At 32.7% G+C, this 14,383-nt stretch overlaps 2 protein-coding genes across 4 annotated transcripts; one reads left to right on the top strand and one right to left on the bottom strand.

Annotated features, from left to right (window-relative positions):
• Positions 1-4,280: 4,280 nt before the first annotated feature.
• Positions 4,281-8,849, top strand: LOC18590315 (Glycosyl hydrolase superfamily protein). 3 transcript variants are annotated; one of them, XR_016028394.1, is made up of 4 exons: positions 4,281-4,481; positions 5,178-6,211; positions 6,375-6,519; positions 8,542-8,849. XR_016028394.1 is itself a non-coding variant. In XM_088809961.1 (3 exons), the coding sequence occupies exons 1-3, from the start codon at positions 4,427-4,429 to the stop codon at positions 6,429-6,431; spliced, it is 1,146 nt and encodes a 381-aa protein (XP_088666087.1). In that variant the 5' UTR covers positions 4,281-4,426; the 3' UTR covers positions 6,432-6,525. The 3 variants fall into 3 exon arrangements, 1 of the variants encoding a protein (XP_088666087.1); XR_016028395.1 differs by having other exon boundaries at positions 7,955-8,596; XM_088809961.1 differs by lacking the exon at positions 8,542-8,849 and having other exon boundaries at positions 6,375-6,525.
• Positions 8,850-9,430: 581 nt separating this feature from the next.
• On the bottom strand, positions 9,431-13,719 carry LOC18590313 (cytochrome c oxidase assembly protein CtaG / Cox11 family). The gene is made up of 8 exons (XM_007015745.3): positions 13,545-13,719; positions 13,180-13,269; positions 12,510-12,864; positions 12,356-12,408; positions 11,464-11,536; positions 11,276-11,380; positions 10,054-10,134; positions 9,431-9,954 (listed from the first exon to the last, which is right to left on the bottom strand). Exons 2-8 carry the CDS (start codon positions 13,245-13,247, stop codon positions 9,853-9,855), a joined length of 837 nt encoding a protein of 278 aa, XP_007015807.1. The 5' UTR covers positions 13,248-13,269; positions 13,545-13,719; the 3' UTR covers positions 9,431-9,852.
• Positions 13,720-14,383: the final 664 nt, after the last annotated feature.

The raw sequence follows: 14,383 nt of genomic DNA, 5'->3' as shown, positions 1-14,383 counted from the left end.
TTATGGTAAAGTAAGAAAATTGTGAATACATGCGATGCATGTTGCTATAACTATTGCAATAAAGTGAGATTTTGAAAGGGAAAAAACTCCAAAATTTTACACGTTTTTCTTATGAAATTTCCACTATCATCTTTCAGCTTTACACCGACTACTACATATAGTATTACTATATACTTCTTTTTCTAACAAATGTCGTTATATATATTAGTGTAATAGAATCTCACTTTTTTTTTCTAAATAAAACTTAAACCCTACATAAAAAACAAACTTGAGAACAAGAAAAGTGCAAGTATCATATGCCAAACATATACTATACTTTTTTCTCAAAAGTTAAATTTACTATCCTATGGAGAGCAACTTAAACGTGTTGTTGGCAGCCACGAATGAAATTAAAGTGGTGGTGGTGGTGGTAATAGTAATTGTTTCTTAGTTTTTTTTATTATTATAGGTATAAATTTAAAAATATATAATTTTGATAGATCTTTAATCACTTTTTACATAAAATTTTAAAAAGAAAATTATAAAAAATAGTCAACTTTATAAGATTATTTCAACAAAAACTTTTAATATAAAGTTAACTATTTTTATTCATATTTTATCATGATTTGACAAAAATATACTTGAAACCATTTCAGACAAATTAAACTATTTATCACAATTTCCTTCTCCATTTCTCTCTCTCACATTTATCTGTTGTGCTGCTAATTTCTCTCTCTTACCATCTAGCTCTCTCTAATTGTATTAGTATGTTATGTTCTCGATTTTTCTCTCCCACATCTCTCACATCCCTCTGTGATGCTGCCAATTTCTATCTCTGTCTAGAGTTGTTACACGTCACGCCAGCATGTAACAATTCTAATGCATTTGACGTGTAACAAATCTATTGAATATGATATGTTTTAAACATATATTTGTAACATGATATCTGTCTTTGTATTTCATTAGAATATAAACTCTTGAAGTTAAACACCTTAGATATAATGTGTAATAATTTTTTTAACTCTATTGAATATGGCATGCTTTAATATGTTTTGTAATGTGATATGTATATTTGTATTTCATTAGAACATAAACTCTTTGAGTTAAACACTTGATATGACGTATAACAACATAATGTGTAACAAATTTTTTTTAACGTGTAACTTGGTCTCTATCTTTGTATTTTACTAGAATATAAATTCTTGAAGTTAGAGACGTTAAATATGACATGTATCAACTTTTGTTTAATACGATATATAATAAGATTTTTTAAAATATAACGTAGAACAACATTATTTTTTAAACATGATGTGTAATTTTTTTTTTTTTTTTTTTTTCAAACATGATGTGTAATTTGATTTCAATCTTTATATTTTACTAAGATATAAACTTTTAAAGTTAAACACTTTAAGCATGATATGTAATAAATTTTTTTCAACATATGCGCTTGAATATGAAGAGATTTCATTCAAAATAATTTTATTCAAAAAGTTTAATATGAAGAGGTTTCATTCAAAATAATTTTATTCGAAAAATTTTTTTTTATTAAAAATAGTTAAAATTAAAAAATAATTTTTTTCTAAAATACCTCTTATTTGAGAGGTGGAGAGAGAACTGATTCTTATATGTAAAAATTAGAAAGTATTTTTGGAAAAAAAAATTGGACAGCAAAAAGGACACGTGCGGCTGCTGAGGTGTCAGCCGACCTAGGTGATGAAAGCGACGGACGCGGTGGTTAACAAGTGCGCTCTACTTCAAGATTCGCGTCAGCCCCAAAGAATATATATATATTTTTTATTTTGTGTTTTTGAAAAAGGAACGGTAATTAATTGATAGCAATTTCCCCTTGGGATCCGACCTCGCCCGTATCACTTTTTAGACCTTGGAAAAGTCTCTTTTCTACCGTTTTTTTGTCCTGCCACCGACTTCTGTCAGTCCAATCAAAGATATTCTCCGTCTGACACCGGTCACAATACTACCACGTGGATGAATATAATTGGTCACCTTGTGGTTTGGTAGCCTAAATATTAAGATTCTCAATGGAGTGCCACCATTTGCAGACGTGGTTAAGTTCAGGGAATACAATACAGTAATCGAAGAAACAAATATTAATCAATTCAAGAGTATCCTCTTTAATTTGATTGTTCATGAGATTTAATAAGTCAAGCTCTCGAGTTTCTTAGTTAAATTTTTATTATAAAATTTAATAAATATAATGCAAACTCATATAATTCAAGCAATACATAAAAAGAAAGAAGCATCTGTGACTTTTGCAGGCAACCCTTAAAATAAAGAGAGTATGTTATTTATCACAAGTTGTTCAATTGATTCCTTTTGTAATGTTGGGTCTTTAGCAAACAAGAATTTATGACTACGTTTACATGTTTAATGTGTTATTGTAAGAAATTACTGGAACTTATACGTCTTGAAATCAATTTTCTTCAAATGAATATATACACAATATTATTAAAATCAAGCGATATTAAAAAATTCATGTGTAAAATGGATTGTCACTATGTAGAGAGCCGTCACGTATTAATATTCCATAAAAAAAAAAATTATCGATTGTTGTAAAGAATGTATTTTAAATATATAAAGGCAGGATTGTATGGTAGCTTAAGAATAGATTAAGACTACATAAAGGAAAGATTCTGTGCCTTGTGTATGAACACTCTTGCAACTAAGTTTACCTTTAAACGCAACATTACATGATAATAATAGGATGCCCTTTTTTTGACCTTTTGGGTTTAGACAATTAAAGGATTTGACCATCTGCTTGTATGAATTCAATAATATGAGGGAAAATGAAACATACACTCAAGGTTTTATTGGGTACAAAAGAGATGATGTAAACTCTTATACCTCCACGAGCAACAAAGTTACTTACAAGGGCCAATAAGAACATAATTAATATATTTCACGGCCAGCCAATAAATTTGGAAAATAATAAGAAAATAAAACCAAAGAAATCAAATTAGAAAGGACCTTCATAAATATACTAACAACTTGAGATATTTATACAAGTCTTTTTCTATTCCAATAGCGACTTGTACAAAGAATATCTAAAAAGAGATGATGTCAAATTTATATCATCAATTTTCTAATTATTAAAAAAATCCTAAAACCTCTAAAAAAAATTAATAACGAAACAAAACACGTGATAGATAAAAAACATAATGAAACACGTCATAAATAATTAATTTACAAATGATATTATAAGAATACGTAAAAATTGACATGTCAAATAAACTATTGTGATCGAAAATACTAATATGTGAACAATCAAGACATAGAACAGAATTTATATCATCAAATTTCAAACTATTAAAAAAATCTTAATACCTTCAACAAAATTATTAACGAAACAAAACACGTGATAAATAAAAAACGTAATGAAACACGTCATAAATAGTTAATTTATAAATGATATTATAAAAATACGTAAAAATTGACATGTCAAATAACCTATCGTGATCGAAGATGTTAATGTGTGAACAATCGAGACGTAGAACAGAAATTCTCTGCAGCAGCCGATACGAGTGTGACATCGTGTTACAAGAAAGAAGAGAAATCTTCCTACTAAACTTCCTATTAGAAGAATTGAGTTGAATCCTTTTAGGCACTAGGACTTTCCTTCTCAAAATTTTCTTCCCCGACAGCTAATGAAATCATTTTTAATTTTTAGAGTCTATTTGGCTTGATTTTTTTCTAACTTAAAAGGTTTTATGAAAAATAATAACTTTTAAAATTAAACTAAAATTGTTTGATAAATTTTTTTTTATAAGTTATAATTAGTTAAAATTATTATAAAGGGTATTTCTTTTTTTGAGAAGGTAATATTGTAATTATATTTAACAGATGAGAATATTTTTTAAACAAAAATAAAAATTTTCTTACATATTTAAAAGAATAGAAGAAAAAGCTTCTCATAGAAGCTTTTCCAAAAGTTTTTTTTTTTAATTTTACTTTTTTAAAAAAATTTACTTTTTTTAAGAGTTTTTTAAAATTTATATTTGACTTAATTTTTACTTATAAAACGTAAATAAATTGAAAAAAAAAAAAACAGACCGAACAAGCACTTAATAAGATAAAAAAAAAAGCAGGGGCAGATATGGAAAATCAAATAACTATGTGGTAAATCACCTGAAACAAGGCTAGTTAAAATAATAATAATAATAATAATAAACTACCAGACAGTGATCAATTACGTGTTAGAATTACAGTTCATGTAAAACCCATAAAAAATTACTATTAAAAAAAGTGCTATTTTCTTATTACAGAAGAGAGAGAGAATACGTTGGTTAAACAGAGCTAACAGAGGGTTCTGCGTAATATAAAGAGAGAGAGAGAGAGAGAGAGAGAGGGAGGAAGTTTAGGTGGCAGATGAGACGTCGTCGCTGAAAGGGGTTGGTTAAGGGTCTTGGTTTAAGACAAGATCAGATCAGTTATGGCTGCCTGTTCTCTTCTCTTCAGACTGCTTTTAGTTCTTCTCACTTTCTCAGGTTTCTTTTTCTTTGTTTCAACTGTTCTCTCATTTCTTTGTTGGGTTGCCGGATGAAAAAAATGCTCAAAAGATAACAACACAAAGGAGAAGAAAAAGGAAAACCTTTTTGGTTAAAGTTTCAGAGTTTCCCTTTTTTTTTTTTTTAAGTAGTAACCCAAGAATCAAACTTTCATTTTGCCTTTTGCATTTGAGTTTCTGGGTTTATGGGTTTCCATTCTGTTTTTTCTTTCTATAAGGAAGTAAAACAGAGTTTCTCTCAAGTTTTATCAACATGGCATTTCAAGATCTTCTTCTTTTTACAATTTTCATGCAAAATCAATCTGTATTACTATTTCAGCTTAGTGCAATTCATTTGATATGATATGTGATCGTTTCTGGCTGCTAAATGGTCACTATGCAGATATAATTTGTTAATGATGATTTATTTCTGTTCAAATAAACTAAAGTTTTCTGCATGAGTTGGATTTTTTGTTTTTTTGCTCTTTTGGAAACGAATTCTAGGCATCTTGACTTATTTTTCAAATGAATACTCATTGGTTATCTATTATTTGTTTTTGAATTTCTTCTTTTAATGGTAGCATACTATAATTTTTTTGTTCTGGGCCATATTATAATCACTCATTTCTCACTCATCTATTTTGGTCCTTTCTTGCTTCTTTTTCTTATGATTCACTTCTTTTTATTCTGGTTTCAGATTCACCAGCCCAAATCCTTGGTCTCGGAGTTGGAATCAACTATGGCCATTTAGCAAACAATCTTCCTTCTCCTTCCCGTGTCGCCTACCTCCTCAGATCCCTCAATATTAGCAGAGTAAAACTGTATGATGCAGATCCGAATGTTCTTGTTGCCTTCTCCAATACAAATGTTGATTTTATTATTGGACTCGGGAACGAGTACCTTCAGAACATGACTGATCCTGTCAAAGCTCAAAACTGGGTTCTGCAGCGAGTTCAAGCCCACCTCCCTCAGACCAGGATCACTTGCATCACTGTGGGGAATGAGGTCTTCAAAAGCAATGATACTCAGCAATGGTCGAATCTCCTCCCAGCAATGCAAACAGTTTACAGGACTCTTGTTGATCTTGGCCTTGACAAACAAGTAACTGTCACAAGCGCACATTCTCTTGATATCTTAGGTGTCTCCTATCCTCCTTCGGCAGGGGCTTTTAGGCAAGATCTTGGAGAATATCTACATGCAATTTTGAATTTTCATGCTCAGGTCAAGTCACCTTTCTTGATTAATGCATATCCCTATTTTGCATACAAAGATAACCCGAACGAGGTGCCAATAGACTACGTGCTTTTCCAGCCTAATCAAGGGACAGTGGATTCAATTACCAATTTGAAATATGATAATATGTTGTATGCTCAAGTTGATGCTGTTTATTCAGCTATCAAAGCAATGGGGCATACGGATATTGAAGTCAGGGTTTCTGAGACAGGTTGGCCTTCCAAAGGGGATGAAAATGAAGTAGGAGCTACATCAGAGAATGCAGGATTGTATAATGGCAATCTGTTGAAAAGAATAGAACAGAAACAAGGCACACCGGCAAAACCAAATGTCCCGATTGACATATATGTTTTTGCACTTTTTAATGAGAATTTAAAGGACGGTCCAACATCAGAGAGAAACTATGGACTCTACTACCCTGATGGCACCCCAGTTTATAACATTGGAGTGCAGGGTTATCTTCCCGAGTTGGTATATTCATCAGATAGCACAAAAAATGTAAGAAACATACTCTTTATCCTTAGTATCACCTTTACAATCTCTTCTCAGTTTGATGTTCTAAAAATATTCTTTTCTCGATTCATTAGTTTGTCAATAACTCAAGCCTGTTATTCAAATAATGACATCTCTCTATTCTCTATCATTTTTAATTGTTTTGCAGGCATTATCTGTCTTCGGTCTACTGATCTTGGTTATAGCATACTTAATCTCCGCCTGAAATCATGTGAATTTGGCTAGTAAGGGAGGGATGATCATAAGGGAAAACAGTATTGCGGAGACATTTCAAATAACAGAGGAAATTTGAGGTGAGATATTCAATACCTTTTTTAACTGTTGGAGCACCAATTAATAACCATCACAGTTATTCATCCCTATTCTAGAAGTACCAATGTGGTCCATGCTCACATACACGTGAGGCCATGAATGTAGGATCCATTTACATGTGACCGTGGATGGACCTTAGGGCACTAGAGTCTAATCCTCTAAGTTGTTCTTTCCCCAGTTCATGTTTCATGACTTGACTTGAAATAGGCTCATAGAGGTTAAATGTGTTGGCAAGAGAGTGTGTTTTTCATGTTGTTGACCTTCTTTCTGATCCTTTGAACTCAGAAAATACTTGGGGTTGGGGTAGTTGAAGTATTCAGGGCGTATGCAAATGAGTGGGATTTCTTGTGTCAAGGAAAAAAAATGTTGGAAGGGAACAAAGGGCATTTTCCTATTGGATACATGTCTAGATGGTGGAAACCAGGCACTTAAAGGGTTCCATCAGCATTGGCCCAACAGATTTTTTTTTTTTCTTCTTAATGCACCAATCAATGAGTCAAAAGCTCGGGTGCAGCCCAACAGATGATTGGATAATTAATCTTAGATTTCATTGGACAGACAGATATTAAGGGTTTTTTTTTTTTTATAATTTTATATTTAAAAAAGTCTTCAAATCATCTGGAAGAGAATTTGGAATTATTTTCTTGTAAGGTTTCTACCCCATGGTATCCCTAAACAGGACCCTCAGAATGCTGCTATGGAACAACTTGCTGGTGTGTAAAACTCCAATTCATGACATAAAGTCTCATGCCTAAAACACAATTATATTATATTTTTTATCATTTAAAATATGGTAATGGGTCTCCATCCTCTTATTATCTCAACTTGCAAAGTTTCAATCATGCATGTGAATCTTTTACGTGTTGAAATTCTGCTTTGTCTTCAGCTAGACAAAAGTCCAAATTGGCTTCCATCGCGAAAAGAAAAGCCATTAGAATCCCTCTAACGGCAGCCACTTCTCACATTATCCCTTTTTTTTTACTCCTCCTTTTCTGTCCTAAAACCTCCAAAAACTAAAACTTGAGTCGGTGAGCTCTATCTCTAAAGATGGGTTTGCTCTTTGTCTGCTCCTCTTTCATTCTTTCCCAAAAAGGTCAATTCATGGCATCAGCTTTTATATCAGTGTCTAACCCATGTCATTTTTCAACTCTTTTGCTGAACTTTTTGGCAGGCCTTCCCATTCAAAGCAAAAATACTTTCCTCTGTCAAATTAGAGTCAATTTAAGCTGCCCAAAATCCCTGTAAATATTCCCTGGTTTTCTGTTTTTTATATAAGGCCATTCCCCATATGGGAAGATCAAAACCTTCTAAATCAAACAACGTGCTTTTAGGCTACTTAGGTAAGATATATCAAATATATACAGTATGTTTGAAATCCAATTTGTTTTAGCCATAATCAATACTTTGAAATTAAAGTGGGCAGGTGGGTTTCAACTTCATGGACCATGCCTTTGAATTATGGAGAACTTGCATCAGCATAGCCAATGGATAAGATTGACAGATAGACGAATTTATTTGACCATTCAACCTAGTGACCGCCCTAGCTACATCAATTTTCGATCCTTGGTTGGTTGCACAATCAAACCTGACAAAAGTTGAAAGGCAATTGTCTGGTCAGAGTTGTACAATCTCAAGCAATACTAGTAATTTTTGTAGACAGGCATGAGCCACATAAAAAGTGTGATGAAACAGATTTGCAAACATTAGTAGCAAGTTATTTGCATGAACTAGTGAACATCAAACAGGTCTCTTCCATGGTCCCATTGTTGTTCTTTTGATCAACGGATGGTTTTAGATTGCTTTGATCTTCAGACATCATGTAAAATTTATGATGCTGAGAGGAAGCATCAATCTACATCCTAAGAAAAAGGATGATGATGAATCAGGGAAATTGACTAAAACCTACCTCATTACCTGTATTTTGAACCAATTAACAAATACATTTGATATTCTTTCCCTGCATATGGTATGATTGATTGATGGGTTGCTTCATTTGTTTACAGGGAGACAAAGCACTGATCCAGCGGAGGAGAGCACCAGTTTATAAACTTTAGAAAATGATTAAGTATTACCAAAAAAAAAAAAGCCAAAAACAATTAGTCACTAACAGATGATAGTTTAATTAGATATAGATTCTTTAAACAAAAAAACATAATAAAAGGAGAACTTGGTGAAGATTTTACAGGGCTTCAGTTAGTTTCATGTTGTTCTCTGGTGTACTACTAGGGGGGATGGGATTCTTAGTTTGGATACTGAAATAGATTGTTTTAGTATTGTTATATGACATTACACCTTTATATCTTTTAGTTAATTTCAGAATGTTTCTGATTTTCTTTCTTTCTCTTCCCTTTAAATATTTCTTTAACACATGATTATAAACTATATAAATAGATTGAGCAAGAAAATGATATGGGTTGAATCTCAAATGACTAAAAGTCACTAAAACTGCAGATGCAACAACTGCAAAAATTCAATTCTAAGCCTCGAGTACCATTCAACCATCTTGAAAATCAACAGTCATGGCTAAAAGCATGACCACCACAATGTCATGAATGCTTTGCCATGAACACCTGCAGCTCAAATCATGTAGTATGTGCATTTAAAATTTTAAACTATATAGAAGTATGTGCAATAAAGACCCAATTCCATGACACCGAGCAATAAGGAAGAAAAGAAATATATGTTGCTGTGGCATGGCCACATGAAATTCACCATCCCTTTCCCCCCATTTTTTTCTCATCCTTTCTGGCAACTTCCTCGCTCTCTAACTCAAATCCCCCATCCCTCTTATCCAACTGTCTAATTTGATGGGAACTCCCTCCTAGAGAAAACACAAACAATGTGAAAAACAGTGACATTTGCAATTGCTCCATAGTAGAACTACAAGACAAATTTAAACAAATAGTTATGATAAGAAAATAGTTCTTCAAATTACATAAGCATAGGGAACATTGAAAGAAAATCGAAACTGATAACAAGAGAAAGGAAAAATATAGACCTAAGGTACAAGCAGTTAGTTTTGTTTTGGGAGGGGAAGGAAAAGCACCTCTAAAGAGGGCCCAAACCTGGCACACACCAAGAATAGACTTCCACCACAAAGAGGTGGAAAGAAGAAGGTACTACCAAAAGAATTGCTACAAAATTATGTTTCTTGTCCTCTTTCTCCCTGTATATCAATGGGGTCCGGTTTCTCCTTGTGCACAAAACAAGATCCTATCTAATCGTATCACAAAAAAGTTTGGTTCCTTGAACCTAACAGTTTTATTCTCATGTGAACATGTTCTATTTTCACTATGAATTTATTAGTTCCCCATTTATTCTTCAGAAACCTTGAAAAATGTATAAGATAAGATCAGGTTGTTGATACCATCCATTCGGGGATCTGTTTCAAACTCAGGATCTATGTAGAAGAAAACCTGCAAAAAGTACAAGCAAGTCAATGATCGCAAATGAGTTTTGCCTTAAAAACAGTAAACAATTTATTTTATTTTATTTTTAAACAAAACACCACTTACAGGCATGTCAATCTGCTCTCCAGGAAGAAGGCGCTGCTCCTCAAAGCAAAAGCACTGTATTTTATTGAAGTAAACTGCAGCCTGAAAAAGGAACAAGAAAAACGTACAAGTTAATGTGCTTCAACATAATTATTTTTTTCAGTCCAAAGATTTCTTTTCTTCCCTTTTCTTTCTCATTATCCCTTTAACAAGTTCATAATATTTCATACTTAATGTTTCTTATCTTAGCTAACTTGGAGATAGTTATCATACAAAGTAAAACATCCAAAACAAATACAGTAGAGGATAAATAAAGATGCCAACTGTAACCAAAAGCACAACAACAACTATTGTTCTTCGTAATCTGGAAGTGACTGTTTTTCACCTGCCTCAGGGCCCATCTCTCAAGACTGTAATAGCAAAGTTAAGTTCCTCAACTCTCTTTAAGAAGAAACTGGAATTCCAACTAGCTGTTGGAGATTTTAGGCCAACCATACACAACCAGGTAGTATAATCATATTTACTAACTTTTTTCTTGCAAAAAGGACAATGAAAAGAAAAGTCAAGTGCAATACATCTTTCCTTCTGATGACATGGGATCATCCAATTGAAAACAGTTAATCTAGCATCTGACTCCAAGCAACAGAAGAATTTAATCATAAACTTGAAGACAATGGTTTTATTCAGGCTCTTCTTGGCTGAGACCAAAAGAAAAACAAAATTGCACATTCTCCTATTGTCACTCCTAGAAGCCCCAAAGCAATACTATAAACCTAAAAGAATGACATCGCCAGCATTTAAGCATACTTGATAGGGGCTAGACATAGATTCACAATGATACCATTCAAAAATTTTGGAAAGAAATTTAGACATGGAGAGAGAGAGAGAGGGGAAGAGATTACAATCATGGGAACTACAGATTCACAAGGATCGGTGAGAAGCAGAGCTTGGCAGACACAGAGTTTTCTCAATCCAAGTTATACGTGTAGTAAAAATGGAACGGCAAGGACTAACTTGACCATTTGAGCAAATACTATAGAAAGGAAAAGTAAATACCATAAGTCAAGACTGAAAAAGATTTAGACAGCTAGAAAGAGAATGTCAAAAATCCTAAAGGCTCACAGCCAAATAATGCATGAGAGGTCAACCCAGATCTAACACATGCCAATAACTCAAATTCTAGAAATAACAAATAATTCAACTAGTCCAATGTTAATTACAGAGCATGTGTAAGTATCAGTACCTTCATAGGGGTGACGTTATATGTAGAGACACCAGTTATGGGCGTTGAACTTCGATTTTCAGCAGTATAAAATGCAAGGGCACTTTCTCCAGGCTTGACTCTCACCTAGCAGAAAAAATAAATAAATAGAAGACAAAACGAAGCCATCACTTAAAAATGCCCAAAATCCACAGAGAAAACTTAAGCACCTCTCTTTGAGTCGGAATAAATTTCCAGGGCATTCCATCTGCCACATCAGCATTGAATTGGACAACTATCTCCCTGCAAGGGTAAGCACAAATTTCTCAAGATCAAATACATAGAAGAAGAATAAGAAGACTCCATTGTGATAAAGTCTAATGCTTCACAGTAGCAAGTCTTAGAAATGCATAAATTAAATTGAATAAAAATGAACAAACCGGGTGATGAGAACTGATGAATAATCCTAAATCTAACTGCCTGACTCCTATTTGTTACTGTGTTGTATTGAAGTAGCATGTTGTATGAAGCAAGTGCATGGTTGGAAGACAGGGATATCTCGCGGTCAATCTTATCAAACCGAATATCTAACAAAGCATCTCACTCCCTTCTTCCTTTTAGAGGAAAAACAACATCCTATGACCATTAGTGGTGTCGTTTAAGTTGTTTTCCAATCCCACTTGAGAAAAATGCTTCTTGCAACAAACAATTCCATCATTTTTCTACTAAGATGAATAGTAACATGCCTTTTATTGAGGGAAAGATTTCATGCTGTATAAGTGAAGCAAAAAGGTTACACCAGTTGGAAGAAACCCTTATCAATATTATTGAAACTCATGTCTCTCATTCTAGCACAAATCTCACTTGACAAAAATAAAAGAACCATGACAATAACAAATCTTAAGAAACATATGCATATCTAAGCAGAAAATATCAAAAAGTAGAAACTGAGTATGTCATAAGTCGAAACAAACCCCTGAACCAAATTTAACCCAAAAAATGACACAAGGATTACACATAGCTGTAGAGTCTCAACCAAATTATTAGAAAGGATAGTATGATCATAATTATTTAAAACAGAGATTAAGATAAGCTCTTACATCCAAAGCCTAGAAAGCGCACCTTGTTGCTACTGTCCCATCTTTTGCATGCCGAGCAATCTTCTCTTCAACACTCTAAAGAAAACAAATATTTGTTCTGGTGAAAAACCAACAGAAAAAAAAGAAATTCTGAAATAGTGAAAAGATAGAAAAGAATAACATAAACTCAGCTTCACCTCACGGCGTTGGACAGTACCGCCATACCCAGTAGCCTGGCAAAATCTTCGGTACAAAGGGACAGCAGCATAACTACTTCCCACCATTGCAAAAACCAATGCTGTAAGATACAAAAGAGTCTTTTTGGATTTTTTCTCTTTGGAAGCATGGGAAGCATGTGAAGCATAATGCCGCTGAATGCTAAAGGGAGACAATCTCCCAAAACATTGAGAACCATAAGGATGGAAATCAAAAGACTTCGTTAAAGGCCTTGTGCTAAAGTCACATCTTGGCATCGAACCCCAAGCATTGTTGCCACACCCAATAGAAGCTTCAAAGAACTTGTATCTTGGATATAAAGCATCAGGAAGAAACCTGGATTAACACAAAAATTTTCATCCAAGTGGTACACATCCCAGAAAAGGAAGCTTTCATTCGGGTTGGGAGAAAAATGAAGTTGCAAAAGGATAAAATCTAAAGGCTGAGTGCATCCAAATGATTATCCTTTAAAGGCTAAAGAACAAGATATGAATAAAAAATTTAGAACACCAGTCTTTCACAACCAGTAGGTTTTTCCTAAAACAAATTTCTGGAGAAATTTCTGTCTTAGTTCTCCAAGTAAAATACCTTGCTTTCAATGAAAACAAACAGTTACAAGGATCAAATATATTGGTAACACATGATACTTACCTTGATTCACGAGACAAAAATTGTTGATTCAAGAAACTGATTCTACTAGAAAGTCTTGACCATGACATGATAGTAGGCACCTATGTATCACTGCACATGCAAACGCAAAAGCAAAAGAGTAATGAACAATATAGCAAATTTAATTTCACTTTGGCTTCTAAAAATATGATAATAAAATCCCACCAGACCAGAAACGATAACAGAAACACATTATCAAACTAATCAATAGCCCAACAGATTTACTCAAGAAGACCCAATTTTTAAAGCATGAACCAATCAATAGTAGAACCCCATATCAGCAATAAGGCCATAATGCTTGAAATAAAGATGTAAAAAAATTGAAATTAATAGTAAGACCTTTATACCTTCAAAAGGGTATTGAACTACTGAAATGGGGTCTCAAAAAGGAGTTATTTTTGGGTCTATTCTTAAGCCTCTGGCTTTGAGTTTCTGGCAAAGTTGGAAGCTTGAAAGTGTGTACCCCTGAAAAGAGGAGCCGCTTGAGCTTCGGGAGGCAGAGAAGAAGAGAAAGAGAGAAAAATAAATAAAACAAAAAATAAAATACGACATAATCAAGGGTTAATTTGCACAAATGGGACTCAACAATTGTGGAATATTCAATTTGGTGCCCATTTTACTTTTCTATGTGAAAATTGAATGGGCAAAAATGTTTAGGTATAAAAAATAATATTCTAAATAGTTACAAATTAGAAAATTGATTTTTTTAATGGGTAATGAGTTACATATATATTCTAATAATTTAGAGGTATTTAGTTTTAGAAAATTTATTCCTTTTCTAATTTTACTTATCACTTTTTTAATGAAATTATTTTATTCATTTTCTAAAATATTAAAAAATTTATGTTTTCTTCAAAAAGAAAAAGATTTTCATTATGTTTAAAATTCTTGTTATTACTTAACTTATTTGTTCCAACGAATTAGAATGAATAATTGGTTAATTCAATTAAATCGGTTAGAAAATTTCATTAATTGATTTAACCAACTTCTATATAAATATTAACCAAATTGACCGACTTTACACATTAATCGGTTTTAGTTGGTTAATTTGATTCTAATCGCCTATCAAAAAAATTCTCTCTTAAAATTTTTAACTTTTCAATTTACTTAAATGTTTATTTTGAAAAATTATTATCCTTATATAGTTTTTATGGTTAATATAAGTTTATTTTGAAAGAAAAAAAAA

The sequence above is a fragment of the Theobroma cacao genome, chromosome 9 (genome assembly GCF_053813885.1).
Source record: "Theobroma cacao isolate CCN51 chromosome 9, ASM5381388v1, whole genome shotgun sequence".
In the NCBI taxonomy this organism is placed as follows: domain Eukaryota; kingdom Viridiplantae; phylum Streptophyta; class Magnoliopsida; order Malvales; family Malvaceae; genus Theobroma; species Theobroma cacao.
Note: the sequence above shows the minus strand (reverse complement) of the source record. Positions and strands in the feature narration are given on the sequence as shown.